General features: G+C 39.2%; 1 protein-coding gene across 11 annotated transcripts in view; it reads left to right on the forward strand.

Annotated features, from left to right (window-relative positions):
* The window catches only part of NR3C1 (nuclear receptor subfamily 3 group C member 1), a 471612-nt gene that overhangs the window by 331269 nt on the left and 117894 nt on the right, over positions 1 to 22449 (forward strand). For 2 of the 11 annotated variants that reach the window (XM_030827168.1, XM_030827138.1), the window contains exons 1-2: positions 8580 to 8785; positions 12300 to 13496. In XM_030827168.1, coding sequence (XP_030683028.1) covers positions 12313 to 13496 — 1184 coding nt within the window. In that variant the 5' untranslated portion in view covers positions 8580 to 8785; positions 12300 to 12312. Of the gene's footprint in view, positions 1 to 8579; positions 8786 to 9359; positions 10562 to 12299; positions 13497 to 22449 lie in introns of those variants that run through there. The other 9 variants (XM_030827155.1, XM_030827129.1, XM_012505039.2 and 6 more) reach the window with 6 other exon arrangements.

The raw sequence follows: 22449 nt of genomic DNA on the forward strand, positions 1-22449 counted from the left end.
AACACCAGATGACTTCTTGAAGCTTATGAAGTGCCCTATGCATCTATCACATTTCTGTAAGTCTGCATTGTTCTATAATGACTTGTAACCGTACCTGTCTCCATTTCCTCCAGAGAAGAGATTGTATCATTTTGATATCCCTGCAGCCTTATACTGGGGCCTAACATAGAATAGTTGCTATTTTGTTGAAGGAATTGTATTTTGTTGAAGGAATTCTCTTTTGTTGAAGGAATGAATGAATAGGAGAGAATATTAATTAAGAAAGTCTCTTATATTAATAAACATTCCCTGATTGATTGAAACCATGCATAAAATAGCTAATCATCAGAAGACCAAAGTAAACAACATATCCAAACTGAATCCTCAAAGTGTTAGTCATTGGTAGCTGTACATTTACTATTTTTTAAACTCCATAAAATGTAATAACTTCTCTTGAAAAATGCTAAAACCCAAACAAAAAACCTGTAATGTGGAATATAGATTGTAGGTTATAATGGAGGAAGCAGGGAAAGTGGGGAAAACTGTAGTTGCCAGAAGTTTGCTGATAACTAATAGTCAAGACAATAGGGTGGCTTTCGGTAGGGTCCTTCTTTATGGCATAGCAAAGAAAAACTAGGAATGAAGAAGTGAGAAGCATGAAAGAGGGCAGCAATATATGTGTAACACAGGGTGATTCAGTGCGAGAGTTTTATAATTAAAATTGCCAAATGCGAGAAAAAAAATCTACTATAAATTGGGATAGGCTCAAGGCATGGAGATGAACAAATAACCCCTCCATGTGGGCAAAAATCAATGAAATTCCTAGATGAGTAGCTTAGTATGTGAGTTCCAGTTGCAACATGTTACCGGTATTTGGGGCTTCCCCTCCCCCCCTGCACTTTGAGGCAATTCGACATTTGACTAACAATCCAGCCTTTCTCCATCTGCTATAAAGATATTTACCTTGAAATCCTAGAACTGCCAACATCTCCTGTTTCCTACTACATCCCTCCCTGACTCCTTTTCTCTGGCACAGCTTTCTATGCACTCATCCCATACAACTGGGCCTGCTTACTCTTCACCAGAAGGTCTTCTCTTAGCATAAAAAGTTCCTGGAAGTCCATCTCTTTCATAGAGCTGCTGGATGACTGCTTTGCTTACCTTTGGCCTTCAAAATACCTCTCCTGTCCAACCATAGCTTCCCAGCTCCCCTGCCATTGCAACCAATACAAACTTCGTCATCTTTCTTTGGGCCAATGTGCCTGTCTCCTTACTGCTCTCCCTGCTTTCTCCCTTAGCCCCTACAACTCATACTCCACATCGCAAGCAGAACGAGCTTTTCAAATAGTAAATTAGATTATGTCCATTAGTGTGTTAGTAAATGTTTAACAGCTCCTAAGGGGAACAGAGTATCTATGTGCTTATTATAATTTTTACTTATATATATCACATAATTTACAAAAAGCAAGAAAAGATATAACGCTCTTAAATAGTAAATTCTATATGGCCACGTGATTTTCACAGAACCGTTTCAGTGATTTTTGCAGAATACTTGTGTCCACAGCCAACCTACAGCTAAAATTCAAACATGTTTGGCAAAATCAGACCACGAATAAATATCTGATTAATATTCAATCAGCAAAGAAGTCATTCATGGTACTGAAGTCCCAACATGAATGTTGGTTGATATTTTTACATTAATGAGCCAGATAAAAGTGAAGCAACAAAAATGGATGTTGGAACTAAACTCGTTCATTAATGACAGCAGTAACTTCTTTTGCTGATAATAGTTTCCAAGTACTGGAAAAATATTTCTTCAAGTTTTTGTGTTCACAAACTAAGGCACTTTTAAGTTCAATCTTCATTATTAAAATTTCTTCTACTGTGTCAGTCTAGACAATCAACAAAACAAATCAAGATCTGGTTTGTCATGTTTCCCAATTTCTATAGTATAGGTACTCCACCATGGTTGCTTTCAAACTACCAAAATAACATTTCTGAATGCAGCGTTAGGAAGGGATATGTTGCATCACACCATTGTATGGTATGTTCTTATATAGAACAGACAGAAATAACTTTAAGAGCATAGATAATAGTAAAATGGAGTAAAATAATTAGGCAGTAAAGTTTTCAGCATTTATTTTTGTTGTTAAAATATTTGATTGTAAGTTTATAATTTGGTTTTTAATAATGACTGTGATTAACAACCAACTTACAAAATCTCTGAAAATTTAACAGTCAGTGCTTGCAAGCTGGTACAATTGTTTCCGGTGCACTACTGAATTATCACTCCCCTGCCTAAAATTCCAGACTGCCCATTGCACTGATTCCCTGGGAAATAAGTGAAAAGAGACAATGATAATTTTCATTTTTGTTGTGGTGAAGTGATAGTGCAAAAATTCCATAAGCCCCTCTAAGTTTTCCAAATTAAGCTTAGTGTTTAAAAACGTTTGAACACATGATCCTATGTAAGGCCTACATTATTTCCTGTGAGATAGGTGGGGTAGATATCATTATCCTTCCTTTACAGATTAAAAAACAAGGCTGAGAAAAATCAAATGCCTACCCCAGGCTCATTCAAGTAAGCAAATGGCAGAATAGGGTCTAAAAACCAGGTCTTGTATTGAAAATTCAACAAGAGGATAGAGAAAATTTAATTGACAAATACTGATCTGAAAACAATTTTTTTTTCAACGGTAACAAATGTCCTTTGTAGCACTTTGGAGTTTGATATGAAGTATCTTCTTATCTTGTTAAGGGATCCCTATACCAAGAATGTTTTCATCTCAACCCCACTATTTCTAAGTTAGCTTAAAACAAAACACAAACAAAACAAAACCCTGTGTGCTCTAGTAAGAAGATATAAGAACCAAAATGGAAATGCAGGTTCTCAAATGAGCTGAAAGATTCCACATAGCAGTGGGGCAGATTGAAACACTCTTTACCAAAGGAACATGGGACAGAAAAGGAGATTAAATCAGAAAAGGAAGAAGGCTAATGACATACGAGGAGCCACAAATGCCACAAATGAAAAACAAAGTATGTAATACTTGTTGCAATTATTCAGTGTGCTTGCTCTAATGCCTCCAAACATTAAAAACATTGAGTTCCTGCTTATGGCAACATTTATCTCATTTATCTGCTGATATCTGCCTCATCCTTGAATCAGGTATTGCTTAAACTAAGTTCTGCCAGCATAAAGAATAAAGTCAACCAGGACACACCCATTGGGCATTTCACGCATATGAGCACAAATTGTGATATTTTATGTTTCTTATGATGAAATCATTGAAGGCATCATGAAAACAGCAAAACAGCAGGAAAGCTAGTAACAATTTAGCATTTCCCAGTCCAGGCGGGAATGTTAATTCTAATTACAACGAGGAATACCAAAGTGGAGTTCATTATGATTAAGAACTTGCTGTACTAGTGTGAATTGTTTATAATAGGCATGTCTGGCATAAAATACAAATATTGAAGCAGACAGAGATGGGTCATTCAAAGCTCAGCTGGGTTCCCTTGAACCTCTTACCTTATAAAGTTAAGTAGGAATAGAAGTATTTTCCAAAGCCAAGATATTAAAGAGACAAGTAATAGCTATGATAGCTGCAGGAATAATTTTTTAAAGTAAGTTCTAACCACCAATAAAAGCTGTTTGTGTGGGCTTAAAATTAACATGTTCAAAATTATTAATACACATACACAATACACGTATACATGGTTCCCATTTACATTTAGCATCACACATTTAAAGTGGGAGAATACAGAAAAAAAGAATAAATGGAAACTGAAGCCATGACAAAGAATCATGGACTACAGGAAAATAAGTCACAAGGAAGTATGCTTATGCAAGAGGAAATACATGTGATAAACAACAGGAGACATGGGAATGAATGTGGTGTGTTATGTCCTTTCTTTAACAGAATCATGTAACAGACACTACTCAATATTGATCTCAACTGATCCAGTTCTCCAGTCTCCCTGGAAAACAATGGATTGATGCCCAGGGTGCGCTGAACACTGGAACCACAGTCATTTCTGCACTTCACACGATTCTGCTCCCACCAGTTGAGCTACCAACAGTTCCTGGTGCTTTTGCCTCCCAAACATGTTTATGCCATTTGTTGCTTGTTACTGTACTTACTTAATTTGATTAAATATTAAGTAAAATGATGAAATATAAGTATAAAAAATTGTTCTATAAAATCTAAATGGAAAGATGCCATATAGCCTTCCTTGACTTACAATTGCTGTCAAGTAAGGTGGATGTAAGACAATTTTAAAAGACGGGGGTGGGGGCAGGAGCGAGGAATCATAAAAATTTAGAAATCTGCACGAAAATTATTCTAAAAGTACACGTTGAACATCCCTAACTTGAAAATCTGAATTTTGAAGTGCTCCAAAATCCAAAATTTTTTGAGCATTGTTATGATACCACAAATGAAAACTCTCACATGGAAGTACTTACCACAAACTTTGCTTCATGCCCCAAATTATTTTAAGTATTGTATAAAATTATCTTCAGGCTATAAGGCGTATATGAAACAAAAATGAATTTCCTATTTAGACTTGGGTCCCATGGCCGAGATACCTCATTATAATGCAAATATTCCAAAATCAGAAAAAAAATTCAAAAATCTAAAACACTTTCAGTATTAAGCATTTCAGGTCACGGATACTGAATGTGTATCTTTAATTTCTTGTTCTACTTTGTTAAAGTTTGTTCTACTTTGTTCTATTTTTGTTAAAAAAATGGGGAAAATAGTAATTCTACAGATGAATAATAATTGCTAATGATGAGCAAATACTTCCTATGACCCAGGAATTAGTCTAAGCACTTTACATATATCAAACTTGTTTAATCTTTATAAATTAGTACTATTATTATCCCCATTTTACAGATGATGGAAAAAGGCACAGAGAGTTAGCCTGCCCAAGGTTACATTCGTTTTAGTGGTGGAGACTGTATTTGGCCTTTATAGTCTGGCTTTTAACTGCTACACGATATCAATGCATTACACGTATAGTTTATACACACACTAAAGACATGGAACTCCAGTCAGTGGGCTCATAAAAGCTTTAGACCATCAAAAGATTAGAAAATAAATGTTCAATCACAGGTTTTAGGTTTCAAAAGTTTCAAAAGTTTAAAGTTTGCAAGTTATCTTTCCTAAAATTATTTCCTTGTTTTAACTAATTTTTAAATTAAACTCCAGTTCAATCACATCCACTGGAAGGCTTCACTTTCTACAAAGGGGCAGGTAAAGGTGATGATCTTAAATACCATACTGGGAGTTGGGATCTGTGTAGCACTAGAATCAAGAGTTATTGTATATACTTGAGAAGGAGCACAGCATGATTTAGTTGATGTTTTGGAGGGGTAATCTGGCAGTACAGCTTGGATTATTTTAGTGGGAATGGAGATGATAAAACATGAAGAAAATGGGAGAACTCACTTGGGTAATATATCAGTTTCTGATATCAATGTATCAAGTGGTTTGGTTTATTAGTCAGGCTTAAGGTTTTGTTGGCCTTAAGACATAGTCTCTAAGACCATATATTATCATTCATTCATTCATTTAACCAACACCCACTGAGCACCAACTATGCACTAGTGATACAGGGGGGAACAAACAGACACAGTCCCTGCCTTTGCAGAGCTTATGTTCTGGTGGGTGATACAGAGAAATAACAAATGAGGGCACAAATAATGAACTATCATTGTAGTGTGCTAACAAAGTATGCAGAATACTATAAGAACATACAATCAAGAATCTAATCTAGTTTATTTTTTTTAAAAAAGTGGGGGGAGTACTCAGATGTTTAAACACAAAACAATAAAAATGAGGATCTTGAGTATTATCTGTACACTTTTTATTAACCCATTTGGCCACAACAATAACCCAGTAAAAGTGATTTTACATCTAGTTAACTAGTTGACTCAATGTTATTATAACCCTGTAATGTATTTGCTGGGTGCCTACTATGTAGTGGGCACTGTTCCAGGAGTGGGACATAAAGCTATGACAAGATAGATCAGGTCCTTGCCTTGATTGAGTTTGAATACATCACCTTCATTCCCACCTCTGCTTCTAAGACAGTCAAATACATCCCACTCAGATAGGGATTCATCCTATTTCTTGTAGTAAGTTCCCAGGGTTACAGATTAGTAAATGCCATACCTAAAGACTTAGGATATTGTGCATAAAACACTTTCAATAGTGTCTGTCAGACAGCAGATGCGCAATAAATATTGACTTTCGTTAGAATTGTGTTATTATTATAATGCTAAATCTCATGTCCTTTCTGGTACACTGGAGTTCATCTCCGTAAGCACATATTGTAAGTAGTCTGTCACAGAATTGATATACTACTTCATGTTAATGATTGAGATCAGTGAGGAAAACCACTTTAATATTGTCTAATTCCTCTCTTAATGCATAGGAGCCGTGTGAACTTAGACAAGCATCAACCTCTGTAAGCCTGCTGTCCTCATATTGAAAAATCAAATAACAATACCTATCTCATTCAGTTGTTGTCAGCAAAAGTGGGCAGCAGAACAGTGGGGATCAATAAATGTTAGCCACAAATCATAACTATTTGTATTACTCTGAAAAGGAGGGGTTAACTTATAGTTTATGCATGCTTCCAAATGAATGTGAAAGACTAAAGAATGAGAATTTTTTTGCTATCAAATTAAAAAATTAATAGGCACATTTAGATCACTGAAGAGAGAAATTAGGAAAAGTTTTTTTTTTTTTGGCTCAATTAGAAGTGTTTTCAATGACATATTTAAAACTATGTGAGTATTCTTCCCTATTAAGATCTGCAGAGGAAAAAAAAATGGAGGGAGAATAATCGGGAACTCTTGTGAAATCATAAATTATTTAAGCAGAGTACCTACCACTAAGGATTTGAGCATGTATGAGCAAAGAGGTGGATTCTTAGAGGAGAGATTCAGCAGTGAGACAGGCTTATGGCATGGAGAGATGTGTTCTATTAGACAACTGTATTGTCCCCTTAATTATATACATATATATGTATATGGTATATATGTGTATACATATGTATACGTATATGTATATATAAATAGAATTCTTAGTTATTCTAAGCAGATGTCAGATGTACAAGGATAATTATTAGCATGGGCTATTTAACTCACTTTTAAAACGTGTAAAACATTATTGTAGGGTTGGGTCTTGATTTGCTTCCCATGAAACTGTTGGTAGTTTAGGGGCCAAATTAACGAAAGACATCTCATTCTAGTGCTTGAGGCTCAGAAATTGGAAAAACGGGCAACTAGGTCAAGTAGCGTTCTCATAGCCTCACAGATGAGCATCCGAAGCAAGGGCCTCCTTCTAGTTGACTTGTGCCAAGGGACAGGCGAAGCGGAGTCTGCCTTCTGGGTCCAAAAGGGGGCTTTGTTAACATGGAGTTGCTCAGCGCCCTTCATAAAAATTCTTCTGGCTGAGGGTTCTACGTTGGCATACGGTTGGTTCCCTCTTCTTTTCCGAGGTGGCGAGTAGCTCTTCCTTTGCCAAGATGGCGGCTCCAGAATCCTCTGGAGGCCGCCCCCGTGGATCGTCTCCAGACAAGAGGCTTGATGAAAGCCTGCTTTTTTCCTTTCACACCAGACAACGTACAGGGAACCGTTTACCCTTCAGAACCGAGGAAAGACGGCTTAGGCTACCCGCGATCGCGAACCTTTGCCAAGATGGTGGCCGCGGGGCCCGGCGGGCGTCACTGTACCCTACCAAGATGGCGGCTGGCGGCTTCCGGGACGCGCTTCCCCAATCGTCTTTAAGATGTCAGAGCAGAGGCAGCCGCCGTCAGTCTGAGCGCGGCGGGAGGAGAAAGAGTGGCTGTGGCCGAGCGCCCGAGGAGGATTAGGTGGAGCTGCGGCAGCCCGCGCCCCTGTCAGGAGCTGGCAAGCGATGTCACCTGTGGGGGTGCAAAAGTAACCTCCCCAAACCCTAAAGCCACACAGCACAACCATTCCCAGAGTCACAAAAATCATAATCTGTGCCGCACAAGGTAGGAGGCTGTGTCCTGGCATCGTCCAAACCTTCCCGACGCGGCGAGCTGGGGAAGGGAGCTGGGGCGGGGGCTTCCCGCACAGGCACCCCTCGCCCAACGGCTCTCTCCTCTCTCAGGATGGGCCACGTGTTTCCTTCCCCTTGGACTGAGGGGGAAGCTCGTAACAGGAACAGCTGTAGGGAGTTGAACGCTGGCATTTTAAAGCTGCCTGTATTTTGTTTTATTTGTAGGGGCAGGGGTCCTACGAACGTGACATGGTGAGCAACGCACAGAGTCGAGGGCAGCAAATGTCAAGATTCGGGGGTGGGGCCTGCACCGGGAACTTGGATGCGGGCCCTGGCCGGGGTGGAAGGAGAGGTCAGGAGTTTGGGAAGGGGGGGTATACTTCGCCAGCAACTTACTATTTTGCCTGCAACTTGCTTTTAGGCCTGCCGCCCCCTGCTTTCCTTAATCATAATAATAAAAAAAAAAGTGCAAAGAAATCCAGCTCGCTGGAGGTTTTGCATTTGGCGTGCAACTTCCTTCGAGTGTGAGCGCAATGGGCGGGAGGGGTGGGGGTTGAACTTGGCAGGCGGCGCCTCCTTCTGCCGCCGCCGCCTTGCAGACTCGGGGAAGAGGGTGGGGGACGGTCGGGGCGCGGGGGAGGGTGGGTTCTGCTTTGCAACTTCTCTCCCAGTGCGAGAGCGCGGCGGCGGCAGCTGAAGACCCGGCCGCCCAGATGATGCGGTGGTGGGGGACCTGCCGGCACGCGACTTCCCCCCGGCCCAAAGTACGTATGCGCCGACCCCCGCTATCCCGTCCCCTCCCTGAAGCTTCCCCAGAGGGCGTGTCAGGCCGCCCGGCCCCGAGCGCGGCCGAGACTCTGCGGCACCGTTTCCGTGCAACCCCGTAGTCCCTTTCGAAGTGACACACTTCACGCAACTCGGCCCGGCGGCGGCGGCGGCGGCGCGGGCCACTCACGCAGCTCTGCCGCGGGCGGCGCCCCGGCTCCTCTGGCCCGCCCGCTGTCACCCGCAGGGGCACTGGCGGCGCTTGCCGCCAAGGGGCAGAGCGAGCTCCCGAGTGGGTCTGGAGCCGCGGAGCTGGGCGGGGGCGGGAAGGAGGTAGCGAGAAGAGAAACTGGAGAAACTCGGTGGCCTTCTTAACGCCGCCCCAGAGAGACCAGGTCGGCCCCAGCCGCCGCCGCCCTTTTTCCTGGGGAGTTGGGGGCGGGGGGCGAAGCGCGGCGCACCCGGCGAGGCGGCCACGCCAGGGGACGCGGGCGTGCAGGCGCCGTCGGGGCCGGGGTGGCGGGGCCCGCGCGGAGGGCGTGGGGGCAGGGACCGCGGGCGCCCCTGCAGTTGCCAAGCGTCACCAACAGGTTGCATCGTTCCCCGCGGCCGCCGCGCGGCCCCTCGGGCGGGAGCGGCCGGGGGTGGAGTGGGAGCGCGTGTGTGCGAGTGTGTGCGCGCCGTGGCGCCGCCTCCACCTCCCCGCTCGGTCCCGCTCGCTCGCCCAGGCCGGGCTGCCCTTTCGCGTGTCTGCGCTCCCTTCCCTCCGCCGCCGCCTCCTCCATTTTGCGAGCTCGTGTCTGTGACGGGAGCCCGAGTCACCGCCTGCCCGTCGGGGACGGATTCCGGGGGTAGAAGGAGACGCCGCAGCCGGAGCGGCCGAAGCAGCTGGGGACCGGGACGGGGCACGCGCGCCCGGAAGCCTGGACCCGCGGAGCCCGGCGCGAGGCGGAGGGCTGTCTTGTCAGCTGGGCAATGGGAGACTTTCTTAAATAGGGGCTCTCCCCCCACACCCATGGAGAAAGGGGCGGCTGTTTACTTCCTTTTTTTTAGAAAAAAAAAAAAATATTTCCCTCCTGCTCCTTCTGCGTTCACACGCTAAGTTGTTTATCTCGGCTGCGGCGGGAGCTGTGGACGGTGGCGGGCGAGCGGCTCCTGTGCCAGAGGTAAGAAGCGAGGCGGGAGGGGGCCGGGGTGCGCTGGCTCCCCCGAGGTGCCGCTGGGACCGGAGACAACTCGGGGGCCGCCGCGGGAGCCTACAAACTTTTATTAGCCTCGGGGAGTGGGGGTGGGGGGCTGGCGAGGGCCGGGCGACGGTGACGAAAGGGCAGCGCGCGGGTGACAGCGCTGGCCTCTTCCTCTCTCTCCGCCGGCGTCCCCTGGCCGGGCCGAGGGGGAGGAACCTGAGCTCGGACGGCGAGCGGAGCCTTGTCGAACTGCGGGGGGTTTCGAGCCTCTCATTCCTCGCGGGAATGCTGGCCTCTTTTCTCCCCACAGTGTCCCCTTTCCTTCCAAGGGGGTCGCCCGCCACCCGTTGTCGTGGTGAACGCTAAGCCGCATCTGAATTCTACTCGCCCGAATATTTGCACTCCACCCCGGCGCGCCCGAGCGCGAGCCCGGGCTCCGGGGAGGCCCCGGCGGCGCCTGGCTTGAGGAAGGCGTGCAGGGCGCGTGAGGGTGCACACGCGGGGGGCTGACAGCCTGCAACTTGGAGACTCGGGCCGGGGCTGGCGTTATCTGTTAGAAGTGGGCGTGTCGGAGAGAGAACTCAACAGGTCTGGACATACTTCTCTTTTAACCTCGCACTTTTTTTCTCCCCTCCTCCCCCGCCCCGCAAGGGCTTGCTCTTTAGCGTTTGCTGTTAATTCGCGCCTGAGGTTTCTAAGTGGCCCCTTTTAGAAAAAGACCCTCTGTAACCGTAATAGTTTTGTGCTGCGATTTTTACAAGTGCTAGTTTGACGTTTGGGGTTGCAGACTTGATAATTGCAACCTTGTAATACCACTTAAGACCCTCTGGCATGGTTCATTAGGGCCGATTAATGTGGCGGGGTTATTTGCAACTTAAACTGGGGGATAATGTCGCTTGAGGGAGCGTTTTCGTTTTAGGAAGTATTGTTTTGGTTTCGGGTTTGAAGGCAGCTGTCAAAAAAGCGGCATGGAAATTCGTTGGGCTCCATTTGATACCTCGTGTTTAGAGATCGTTATCACCTCAGATAAACGGGGCAGAGAGGTGGGGAGATAAGCAGTTTATCCTCAAGATTTGTAGTGGCAAGTCCACACCCCTCTCTCTACCTTCATATTTACTTTTCAGTGAGGGCCAGTGACATTTATACTGCCTAACGTCATCGTATAGGAAAAGTTTCCTTTTATTGGACGGGATTTGACTACAGTGTCCCAAATGTGCTACTCCGTCTTAGCCCATCTCTTAAAACACCGTGATTAACAGTATACTAACAGTCTTACTCTCTTGAGAATAGGCTGAGAATTGGGATAGGTGAAGGCAGAGAAAATTATTTTGAACATTTTACTGGATACGGTTGTACCTGAATTTATATGAATGTGATTTTACGGTTCTGTGTTTTTCCATTTTTCAGTACTTCGATATTTGTTTGGAAAGGAAAGAACTTAGAGATGTAATAGCATTTCATATTGAGGATCTCAAGCAGTGTAAACAAATGTTGCTTAATCTAGATGTTTTTGTGAGTTACGATAAGAGTCAGCTATATTTAAGTTATTTAAGCTAACGTAGTGAGAAGCTACTACACCTTCTCTTCTCTTTAAAATGTATATTTTAGTTGGCCTATATAAAGTGTATCTCATATATCCAAATTTCATATATCCAAAATTTGGAGGTGGGCACATCCAGTCAGAAGTATGGGTTAAAAAGCCTTTTCCCAGCCTGTCGAAAGATAAGCAGATCAGCATTGTTTATTTTTCAAAGAAAATGTGCATGGTTCACCAGTTGGTTGTACTCAAGGGTTTGGATGTGTGACTAGCTGGTAGGAGGGAAATTTGGAAGTAATTAGGGACTGAGAATTCTAGCGTAGTATTTATCAAATGTTATATGTATTGGTTCTCAGAAAAGCAAACAGCCTTGATTGAAAAGAGGTAGGAATTTTAATGATCACACTTTCCTTTTTTGAAATTAAATACTTTGACATCAACTTGAACCTTTAGAATAATCAGATGTAATGAATTATAATGTCTGTGATTAACAAAGCTACACGTTCAGTGAGCGGCAGGATGAATAGCCAAGCTTAGTTCGATACACTTTTGCCCTCAGCTGTGCAAATGGATTGCATTGTACTTTTAAATGTGGCACGCTGAATGGAAGCAGGGGACATGGCTTTTTATTCTGGAAGATAGAAACTACTCTTCTGGTAACAAAGAATTTGATTCGGAGTTAACTAAAAGGTTCATTTAACAAGCTGCCTCTTACTAATCGGATCAGGAAGATAATGTGACTTTAGTGCTTATGACGTTTTCCCCCCGTTTTTGTTTTTTGTTTTGTAGTTGATGTTCACTGATGGACTCCAAAGAATCATTAACTCCTGGTAGAGAAGAAAACCCCAGCAGTGTGCTTGCTCAGGAGAGGGGAAATGTGATGGACTTCTATAAAACCCTAAGGGGAGGAGCTACTGTGAAGGTTTCTGCGTCTTCACCTTCACTGGCTGTCGCTTCTCAGTCAGACTCCAAGCAGCGAAGACTTTTGGTTGATTTTCCAAAAGGCTCAGTAAGCAATGCGCAGCAGCCAGATCTGTCCAAAGCAGTTTCACTCTCAATGGGACTGTATATGGGAGAGACAGAAACAAAAGTGATGGGAAATGACCTGGGATTCCCACAGCAGGGCCAAATCAGCCTTTCCTCGGGGGAAACAGACTTAAAGCTTTTGGAAGAAAGCATTGCAAACCTCAATAGGTCGACCAGTGTTCCAGAGAACCCCAAGAGTTCAGCATCCACTGCTGTGTCTGCTGCCCCCACAGAGAAGGAGTTCCCAAAAACTCACTCTGATGTATCTTCAGAACAGCAACATTTGAAGGGCCAGACTGGCACCAACGGTGGCAATGTGAAATTGTATACCACAGACCAAAGCACCTTTGACATTTTGCAGGATTTGGAGTTTTCTTCTGGGTCCCCAGGTAAAGAGACGAATGAGAGTCCTTGGAGATCAGACCTGTTGATAGATGAAAACTGTTTGCTTTCTCCTCTGGCGGGAGAAGACGATTCATTCCTTTTGGAAGGAAACTCGAATGAGGACTGCAAGCCTCTCATTTTACCGGACACTAAACCCAAAATTAAGGATAATGGAGATCTGGTTTTGTCAAGCCCCAGTAATGTAACACTGCCCCAAGTGAAAACAGAAAAAGAAGATTTCATCGAACTCTGCACCCCTGGGGTAATTAAGCAAGAGAAACTGGGCACAGTTTACTGTCAGGCAAGCTTTCCTGGAGCAAATATAATTGGTAATAAAATGTCTGCCATTTCTGTTCATGGTGTGAGTACCTCTGGAGGACAGATGTACCACTATGACATGAATACAGCATCCGTTTCTCAACAGCAGGATCAGAAGCCTATTTTTAATGTCATTCCACCAATTCCCGTTGGTTCTGAAAATTGGAATAGGTGCCAAGGATCTGGAGATGACAACTTGACTTCCTTGGGGACTCTGAACTTCCCTGGTCGAACAGTTTTTTCTAATGGCTATTCAAGGTAAGATCAGTGTTTTTCTGTTTCTTAAGAATGGTACATTTAAGATAGATTAATAGATGTAAATCTTCGTTGATTTGTATGTGTTCTGTAAAGATTCATGTGCTTTTTTATATGAATAAGTTTAAGTGGCCTTTTCAAAGTAGGAAGGGTAAACAACCTAAGTGACATCTGTACGTAACCATTTCAGGTTTTTTCCTTAAAAAGTGGTTTTCAGTATCCCATTGGCCAATGGTGAGGATTTTATTTAACATTTTTAAAATAATATTGCTCATTAACAGATATCTTAAGGAAAAATTATATAAATTCAGGAGAGTATAATGTCTCATAATATATTGTGTTGTGCATGTTCATTCAGCTGTTTTAGAATATGTTCTTATATTACAATAAATGATACCCTTAACATAGTCAAAAGTTGTGCTGCCTTATTTGTAAATTCGTTAAGTGTTAGCTTGAGATTAAAGGGTTAAAAGCAGAAGTACTAACAAAGTACTGTTCTTCAAACTGAATCTTCTGTTAAAGAATTTGAGTTTTGAAATTGCTAACGCAATGCAGTGAACAGTGTACCAGACCATAGTATTAGACACAGGTCTTGCTCACAGGGTTCTTGCCCTAAGGTAGCCAAGTTATGTCTGCCGATCAATCTCTTTAAGAGAGGAATTGGTGCCAACATGGTGCAAAACAAAATTTTACTTTCAAATGTTCCTGCAAGTTCTCAAGTAGATAACTGATGGCCAAAATTGTTAAGCTTCAATTTTCAGCTTTCATTTGATTTTTCTCTTTTTTTCACTCAGTCATTTATAAGCATACTGATATTTTTGTCTGACCCAAAAAGGTCAGAAAATGGAATTATCAGAAAAAAGTTCTAAATGTAGATATACGTGTTGGTAGGGGTGAATTTCTCTGCCCGGTAACCTCATCCCCAATTCAGGTAAATGCTAGGTTTTATATCCATTTTAGTTGTGAAGGAAAATATAAAAATGTGGATTGTAGTGACACAAGATTGATTAATCAGCGGTTTTTTTTTAAAAGAAGACATGGTAGACAGAGTGATTTATTTGTATGTAACCATTGAAGTTTCTTCTTAAATGTTAATGATATTCATCGTTCCCATTAACTAGTTATTCAGATTTTTGAAAATACTTTTTCTATGAAAGCCATCCTAACCCTGAGGATGTCTCTTTTCTTTCCTCTTTACGTAGGAAGCTTTTCTTATTAGGGAAATAATTTAGACTTAGATTTAGGCTATGTTCTGTTCTTCTAAAAGGCTTAGTTGTTGTCAAAAAAAAAAAAAGACCAAAAAACCTCGGTTCTTATGTGTCTTAATGCGAACTACCTCCTAATCTATTGTTTAAATAATTACCTTTTATTTAGAAGAACACTACTTCAACCTGAGTTGAAGGTTTAAAATCTTTTCAGTAAGGAGATTTGAGATGTTTATTATTGCATAAGCTGTTGTGTTTTAAATGCTAAAAGACATGCTGTGTTTTAAAATTTTCAATTGCAAATTTTTGGCAACAGAATTCACATACTTGGTTTTCTTAAAAGAGTTAAGTACGGTTGATTTGACTAAGCTATCTGTAGGAAACTCTTAAATTGATTTATAAAACATGTAATTATACAAAGAAAAATAAAACATCTTAGGAAACTCTTGGGGATTATTAATGGGTTTTGCCCTGATAATCATCATGGCATGGTTTTTATTTTCCTTACTATAAAGAAAAGGCATGGGACAAAACTTATTTTCCATTTGCTATGAACTTTTAAACCCTATAAAATCTGGGATACAGAGTATAAGTAGATGAACATAGTTACTCTTAAATCACTGAAGGTGATTTTAATGCTTTAACTTTTATAGTACTTTATGACATAAAGCATCTTCACTGTTTTTAATTTGGGCCCCATAACCTTATGGAGGTAATAGGCAAGGCAATGATGATGCGGCTCTTTAGAAGTTCTTTAATATCGAATGAAATTATTATTTTTATGCCAATCTGTGATTGGGAAATCAGTAGTCTGTGTCCTAACAAGAAGGTATAATACTTTATACAGGGTATTTTGTTAATATTTGAAGATTTTATACCTTATGGCATTAACTTAGCACTGGGAACTATGATTACCCAAAACAAAGCTTCATCCAAATAAATTGAAACAGTGTTTCTTTTAAACCATCATTGAATTAGTCTATTGTTTCCAAACAACAGCCCTGATATGGCTAAAATTAGTTGCTTTCTCTTCTCTATATGTTACATGACTCTAGCCAAACATTTGCTATGACCAGTGATCCTGAGTGATCAGCAAATAATCAACACATTGAGACCACAACTTGATTGAATACTGACCTTCTGACTTTACGTAGAAAAATATTAAATGCCACTAATAACTTGAATTCCTTTTAAATTAGAAAAAGTTATAAATTGCAATTTGACTTTTTAAAATGCCACCTAAAATTGTTTTTATCAGAATACTTCAAAAAAAAAAATTCTCACTTTATTCTCTGGGGGTGGGAAGAGGCAATTCCTTCCTTCCACCACAACATTGAATTATCACATAAAATTTTAAAATTATGAATATTATGATTGAGCTTAGTATTTTCTTTTTAAGTTCATTTATAGTAAAACAAGAGAAACCTTATTGATTCTCAAAATCTATTCTTTAAGTAAAACAAACTAGCCATTCTAAATACGTTTTTAAAAATACTGAAATTCAGTACATTTAGCATAAACTTACTGATGAAGGCACATTTCTGCATTATTTGATTTTCAGCCTTGTTTCATTTAAGCATTAATGGCAGAGGTAGGGAACAGAAATGGTTTTAGGTGATATTAGAGCTTTTATTGGGATTATGTTGAAATTTTAGTGTTAAAAAATTGTTCGTATCCTGAAGGGAGGGATTATTGGAGAGAATGAATGATGTAGGATGAACTTGTAAATTCAGTTTTTGGTAGAGTCTAGGGCTTTGATGATTGGCACTTAATGAAGCTACTAAAATTTATGTAGATTTTAATGTCTCATTAGTAATCGCATCTGTATCTGGTTTTATGAAAGTAATGAAATTGAAGACTTGTACAAATACAGAATGAATGAAGCAAATTCTGCTAACATCGTGTTGAATGTTTTCTCAGAAAAAGAGGAAATACAAAGAGAAGAGATTTGTTTTGACTGTGATTTACCCCCACCCCCATGGAAATTTTCTTTACTTCCTAACTTTTTTCTTTTTCTTTTCCTTCTAAAGATTCTGGCAATGGGTGTTTCAGTGTTTTTTAAGCTTAATATTTCTGGTACTCATTTATGTAAAGTGATTTCTGAATGTTAAAGGAGATTTCCTTTTAAATATGTATTCACTTATTTTTAGCTTTATGACGAGCATCTTATTTTTTAAATCTATAACTTGTTATGGCTACATGATTAGTAAAAGAAAAGCTTTTAAAACACACTGTGTGTTCAGGTGTGTCATTTTAGTGTGGAATGACTAATACAGAAATATGTGACTAGCATGTGGTCAGATTTTATTGAAATTACTTACGATGTTTCTATGGCTATTCCCCTTATATTTTTATAATTGGTAACATAATTCATGTTATTTTGATTTTGTCTATTTGTGTTGCATGTATTTTAGTCTGACCACTTTTGCTACTTATTTAATGTTTATACATTTTATGAAAGACTTATTGTGAAATATACCTTGCATAAATGTAGGTTAAATGCAAATTGTATTAATAGTGAAATGGATATGTGGGTAGAGATCACTTTAGGGGCCTTTTGAGATTTAGTGAAGGAAAGATTGGATCAAAAGGGTTTACTTTAATGTGACTGCCTAATGTGAAAGTCGGAACATCTGCATTAATTGATTAGTTACATAAATCTTAGTCCACTCTGGCCTGCAGGTGATTGAAACAGCCCAGGAAATCTTAATTTACGTTAAGTTTAGACAAGGTCTGAGGCATAGTTCTTAAAGCACATTCTTTTTTACTTTAATAATTATTCCTAATTTTAATTAGCAGTGGGTTCTCATTATGTACTAGTACTTAGGTGGGCAAATTAAATAAGCAAAATAGGTTTGTGCTGAATAGCATTTACCCTTCTGAGGACATCCTGGTAATATTTTCATCAAGAGTAATTGTGTAATGCAATATTTACAGGTATTTGCTAGATTAATGGGCACTTGTTTTCATATTTCTGAGTCATGGAAAATATACATTGGTGATTCCTATTGCATAAAGAGTTTTCAAGAAAATTGTGTTGAATTAAGCTATAACTACAAAAGAAAATCCATTACTTATTGACCTTTACAAAGGATTTTTAAAAGCCCATGCTCTCCTTATTTCTGCAGCTTCAGAGAGCCAGCTGCTCTTACTTTCTTCTGGCATATTCTGTTAATACTTGGGTTTTGTATTTTTCAAGTAAATAAAATATTCCTATTGAGAATTTCAATTTTAAAAAAGAAAAGATCTACTAAGTGTTCCTTTCCCTTTTGAATTATGTGTGATCATTTCTATGCTAAACTAGATTAGGGTGTGACTTGTGATGGTGATTTTTGTTCATTTTACGTATTAAGAAAGAAATAGAATTTTATTGCAGTTCAAAATTATTTGTAGACAGTGGTTTTAACCCCCAAACACCTAATTTTGACAGGTTGCTTTCCTTATTCCTCAATACTGTCGTAAATGTCTCTAAATACAGAATTTCCAGTGGAGTTCATGAATTAATTGGGGGTGCAGGGTGAAGAGGGAGGAGCAACAGAGATGTGGAATGCTATAGATAAGTTTAGGAATATCTAGATCAGTTCTGAAAACTAACAGTTTGGATCAACCGTCATGAATTAGAGGTTTAAGAAAAGAAAAATTTAGGACTATATTTAGGTACAAGGGAATGCATCAATCAGGATTACAATTTAATTTCTTTTATTTGAGATAGAAATCTGAAACTAATCATGGCTATATAATACTAATTGTTGAGTTATGTTGTTGTTTCTTACTATGCTTTATTATCAAAAAGGATAAAATGCACATTTTACTTTCTTTTAGATTATTTTAGCTAAGATTAAGTTCGTATTTGTCCCATTTTTATTTAAGCTGCTGTTTAATAAATGAAAATCTAATGACTTGAATGTAGTCAACCTAATGTCTTAATGTTGATATAATCATTTCATATTTCATAGTGCCCTTTTACAGCCATTGTCAACTGACTGGAGAGCAACCCTTTTCTTTGGTAATATATTTCTATGGGTTGTGTATTTTTCTGCTGGAATATTGAGAAAATTAATTTTTCATAATATGCAGAATAAATTATGGGGTTCTGCAAGTGCTAGACAGTCACTTAAACTATTTATATTGCAATACATTCCTTAAATTCAATATTTTGAATGAGAGTGTGTTATCCCCTAATTTTATCCCTTGGCCAATTTAAATATTAATTACATCCCAATAGAGCTGCATGCTTAAACATGCTTTTTCAGAGTAACCCAAGTATTAATTTCGAGTGCTTTAAAATATTTTTTCTTTTTAGCAAGTTTCAACAAGATTAGTAGTGTCTATAATGCAGCAAGTTCAGTGAAAGTACCTGTTGTTTTAGAATTTTTTTTTCATTCACACTATAGGGCACCAAAAATATATATAAGGGGAAAAAAGTTTTAATGATATGATTAGTTGTAAATGTTTACACATTTTAGTACCTTGAATTTTTATTTTTGTAACTAATAATTTGAGAGTTCAGTAAGTATGCAGTGTTTAAGACATGCAATTTGTTGCAAAAAGTGTTAACTTACTCTTTCTTTTTACAATAAAATTAGCCTTTATTCTAGTTGATTTCATAATTGTCCATAATATTTAGCCGTGGCTATTATGAAAGTATATTTGATAGCCAAATTTTGAAAGCTATTATGAAATGATACAATTCAGTACATGATTTATTATTTCATGCTGGTTGGGGCAGTGCTGTGACTTATGACCTTATGATTGTCACATGCTGAACACTAAAGCTGTACCAGTTTGTTATGGACACTGTTTTACTTTATGTTATTGTTTTAATGTTTTCTTTTGTAATTATTGAGGATTAGAGCTTCCTTAATTTTAAGACTATTTAAATTGCAGATTTTGCTTTTTTATTTTTTTAACCCTTAAATCCCTTCCAAAGAATTTGATTTAGATATTCAGTAGTAGAAACAGAAGAAAAATACTCAACTAAAAGTCCAAAGACCTAGTTTCTAATGCTAAGGGAGACAGTCTATGGCCTCGAACTAGGTACTTTGGAGTCAAAAATACTTTCTTTACAACTGTGTTTGAATTGTTTTCAAAACACCTGTGTTTGTGTTTCTAAAATTCCACAATCCTTTTAACCTGTCAATTTGATGAGGGAAGTAATTAGGGTAAGGAATGGTATAACAAAGTTGGTTCTTTGACATTTTCTTTATAGATTATTGAATGTAAGACAAATAGATGTGAATGCAGATTTGGTGTTTTTGTAAGATAAGGATTTAAAATAATGTAGTTGGTGATATATAAAAATAAACTATTGCTGCTGTTAGCACCCGAGAGGTGGGGCTCTTGGGTTCCCAGAGCTTGTTTTCTATGTCAGGTACAGTTATTTTAGATTAGAACTTAAAAGAACTTGAGAGTTCCCCTAACCCTACCCCCTAATTTTTTCGAATGAGAAATTGAGATCCATATAAAGTGTTGAGGTAAAGATCACAAAACACTCATGAGCGGTGTTGCCAGTTTGAGTATCCCAATTCTTAGTTATCTAAGTTCCCCTGTAGGCTTCTTTAATTATCTGGGTCTCTTCTAGACATCTGAAACAAATAGTCGATTGACATAATACAGACTAGCCACATATTTTATAAGAGTTACTTTTGACTCATTTAGATTTTTAAAATATACAGTGTCTATATTCTTCCCTATACATTTTGTTAATCTTTTTTTACCTAATAATGATTAAGCACCAATTATGTGACAGCACTATGCTAAGCACTTTGCATGCATTCATCTCATTTAAATCTCAACTCTGTGAAAGTTTTTATTCTCGTTACTGTATTAAGTCTCGATTCTGTCAATATCCATGTAGCACAGAAGGCAGCTGTTATTTACCTTAATTTTACAGATGTGAAAACTAAAGGCATTTAAAGAGAAAGAGAAAAAAATAACCAGGAAACCTTAATACTTATCTGAAGGGAAATATTTAATATTGGGTATGTTAGTTCCTCGTGTATCTTTAATAATTTTTGTCAACAGCGAATCTTTAAATAAAATATAAAGGATCAGGCCTCTGCTCTCCTGCATGTATTTGTAAGGTCACTTACTGCTTTTTGTCACAGTTTCAATTTCTGTAAAATAGAGGGTTTTTACCTGACAGGATTTGTGCATGTACTTTTACTTTGAAAATTAAAAAGCATTAGGCCGGGTGCGGTGGCTCACCCCTGTAATCCCAGCACTTTGGGAGTCCGAGGTAGGCGGATCATGAGATCAGGAGATTGAGACCATCCTGGCTAACACGGTGAAATCCTGTCTCTACTAAAAATACAAAAAATTAGCCGGGCATGGTGGCTGAGGCAGGAGAATGGTGTGAACCCGGGAGGCGGAGCTTGCAGTGAGCCGAGATGGCGCCACTGCACTCCAGCCTGGGCGACAGAGCGAGTCTCTGTCTCAAAAAAAAAAAAAAAAGAAAGAAAATTAAAAAGCATTATAAAGATGCAAGGTGGAATTTTTAAAGCTCTGCCAAGTCCACTTAGCTTAAACCAGCATGACTCTCATTGGCTAAGTACATTATGACATCTGTGACTGTGGTGTAGGTGTTTCCTATAATCAAGAATCTTTTAGGGCCTGCTATGTGCAATCCCTGAAGGGTCATGGATCGCAGTTTCATAAAGACTACTGTATTTTAAAGCCTTCAAATGCCAAGGTAGTATCTTCACAATGATTTTTTTTTCAGTTTTATTATTTTTTGAAAGTGCCTTCGACAAAGTTTTCAGTGGATTTTGTTGAGGGATATTAAGTATGCCATCTACATAATAGCCATAGTGATAACTCCAACCACATTGTTATATTTTTATTAATAAATGCTAGAGTATTCTCTTTCTGGTATTTCCTATTCCGATATTTTTATGTAATCAAGTATGCAAAGATTCTTTGTCATTAGAAACCTTAATTTGCCTGAAAATGGGAATGAAATTATCAGGTTTAAAATTTTTTACATTTATTACATTTATTGAAGCTGTCTGAAAAAGCTCTTGAGTATATTGAATACCAAAATTTATCCTAACTGCATAAAGTTGGGAGGATTGTGAAACTTGACTGCGCTTACTTTTTTCTTTATTGATCAAATGGTTGAAAAAAACTTCAGTTAAACAAATTTGATGTATTAAACCACAGTTATAAAAGCAGAGGCAAGCATAGAATTATTAGACGGCAGTTTAAATTGGTAAACATACCGATGTGGAACCTAAGTTTGTAGGCAGCTTTCTTAGATGAAAACTTAAAAAAATTTTTAATTAGAACATTATGTGAAATTTGTCATCTGGAATTCAGCTGGGTTTATTAAGGACAAAGTGTATGACTATAAAATAGATTGATTTAAAAAAAAAAACAGAAAACCCAAAATAAATGTTCTAAGTTTCCACCTTAGGAGGCTATGTATATTGCTCCTCTTTGAAACTGCCTTCAGAACCACCTTGTAAGCCATAAAAGAAAATTGGACTCATTGCACTATAGTAACACCTAACTGTTCTTGCTCAAAGAAAATGTATTTATTCCTAAGCTTTGTGTGACTCCAAATCATTTGAGTATTGCCAGATATTTAGAAATTTAATCCTCTCTCGAATGATAACGTTTATTTTCTTAGAGGGTTTTTAAAAGAGCCCACATAGATATTTCTACAGAAAATGTTTAATTCTGTTTTGAATATGCCTGGAATAAGTGAATAGCTTCCCAGGGTGACTATTCTGAAATGGATGATACTTAGT

This window comes from Nomascus leucogenys, chromosome 2 (assembly GCF_006542625.1).
Source record: "Nomascus leucogenys isolate Asia chromosome 2, Asia_NLE_v1, whole genome shotgun sequence".
NCBI lineage: Eukaryota > Metazoa > Chordata > Mammalia > Primates > Hylobatidae > Nomascus > Nomascus leucogenys.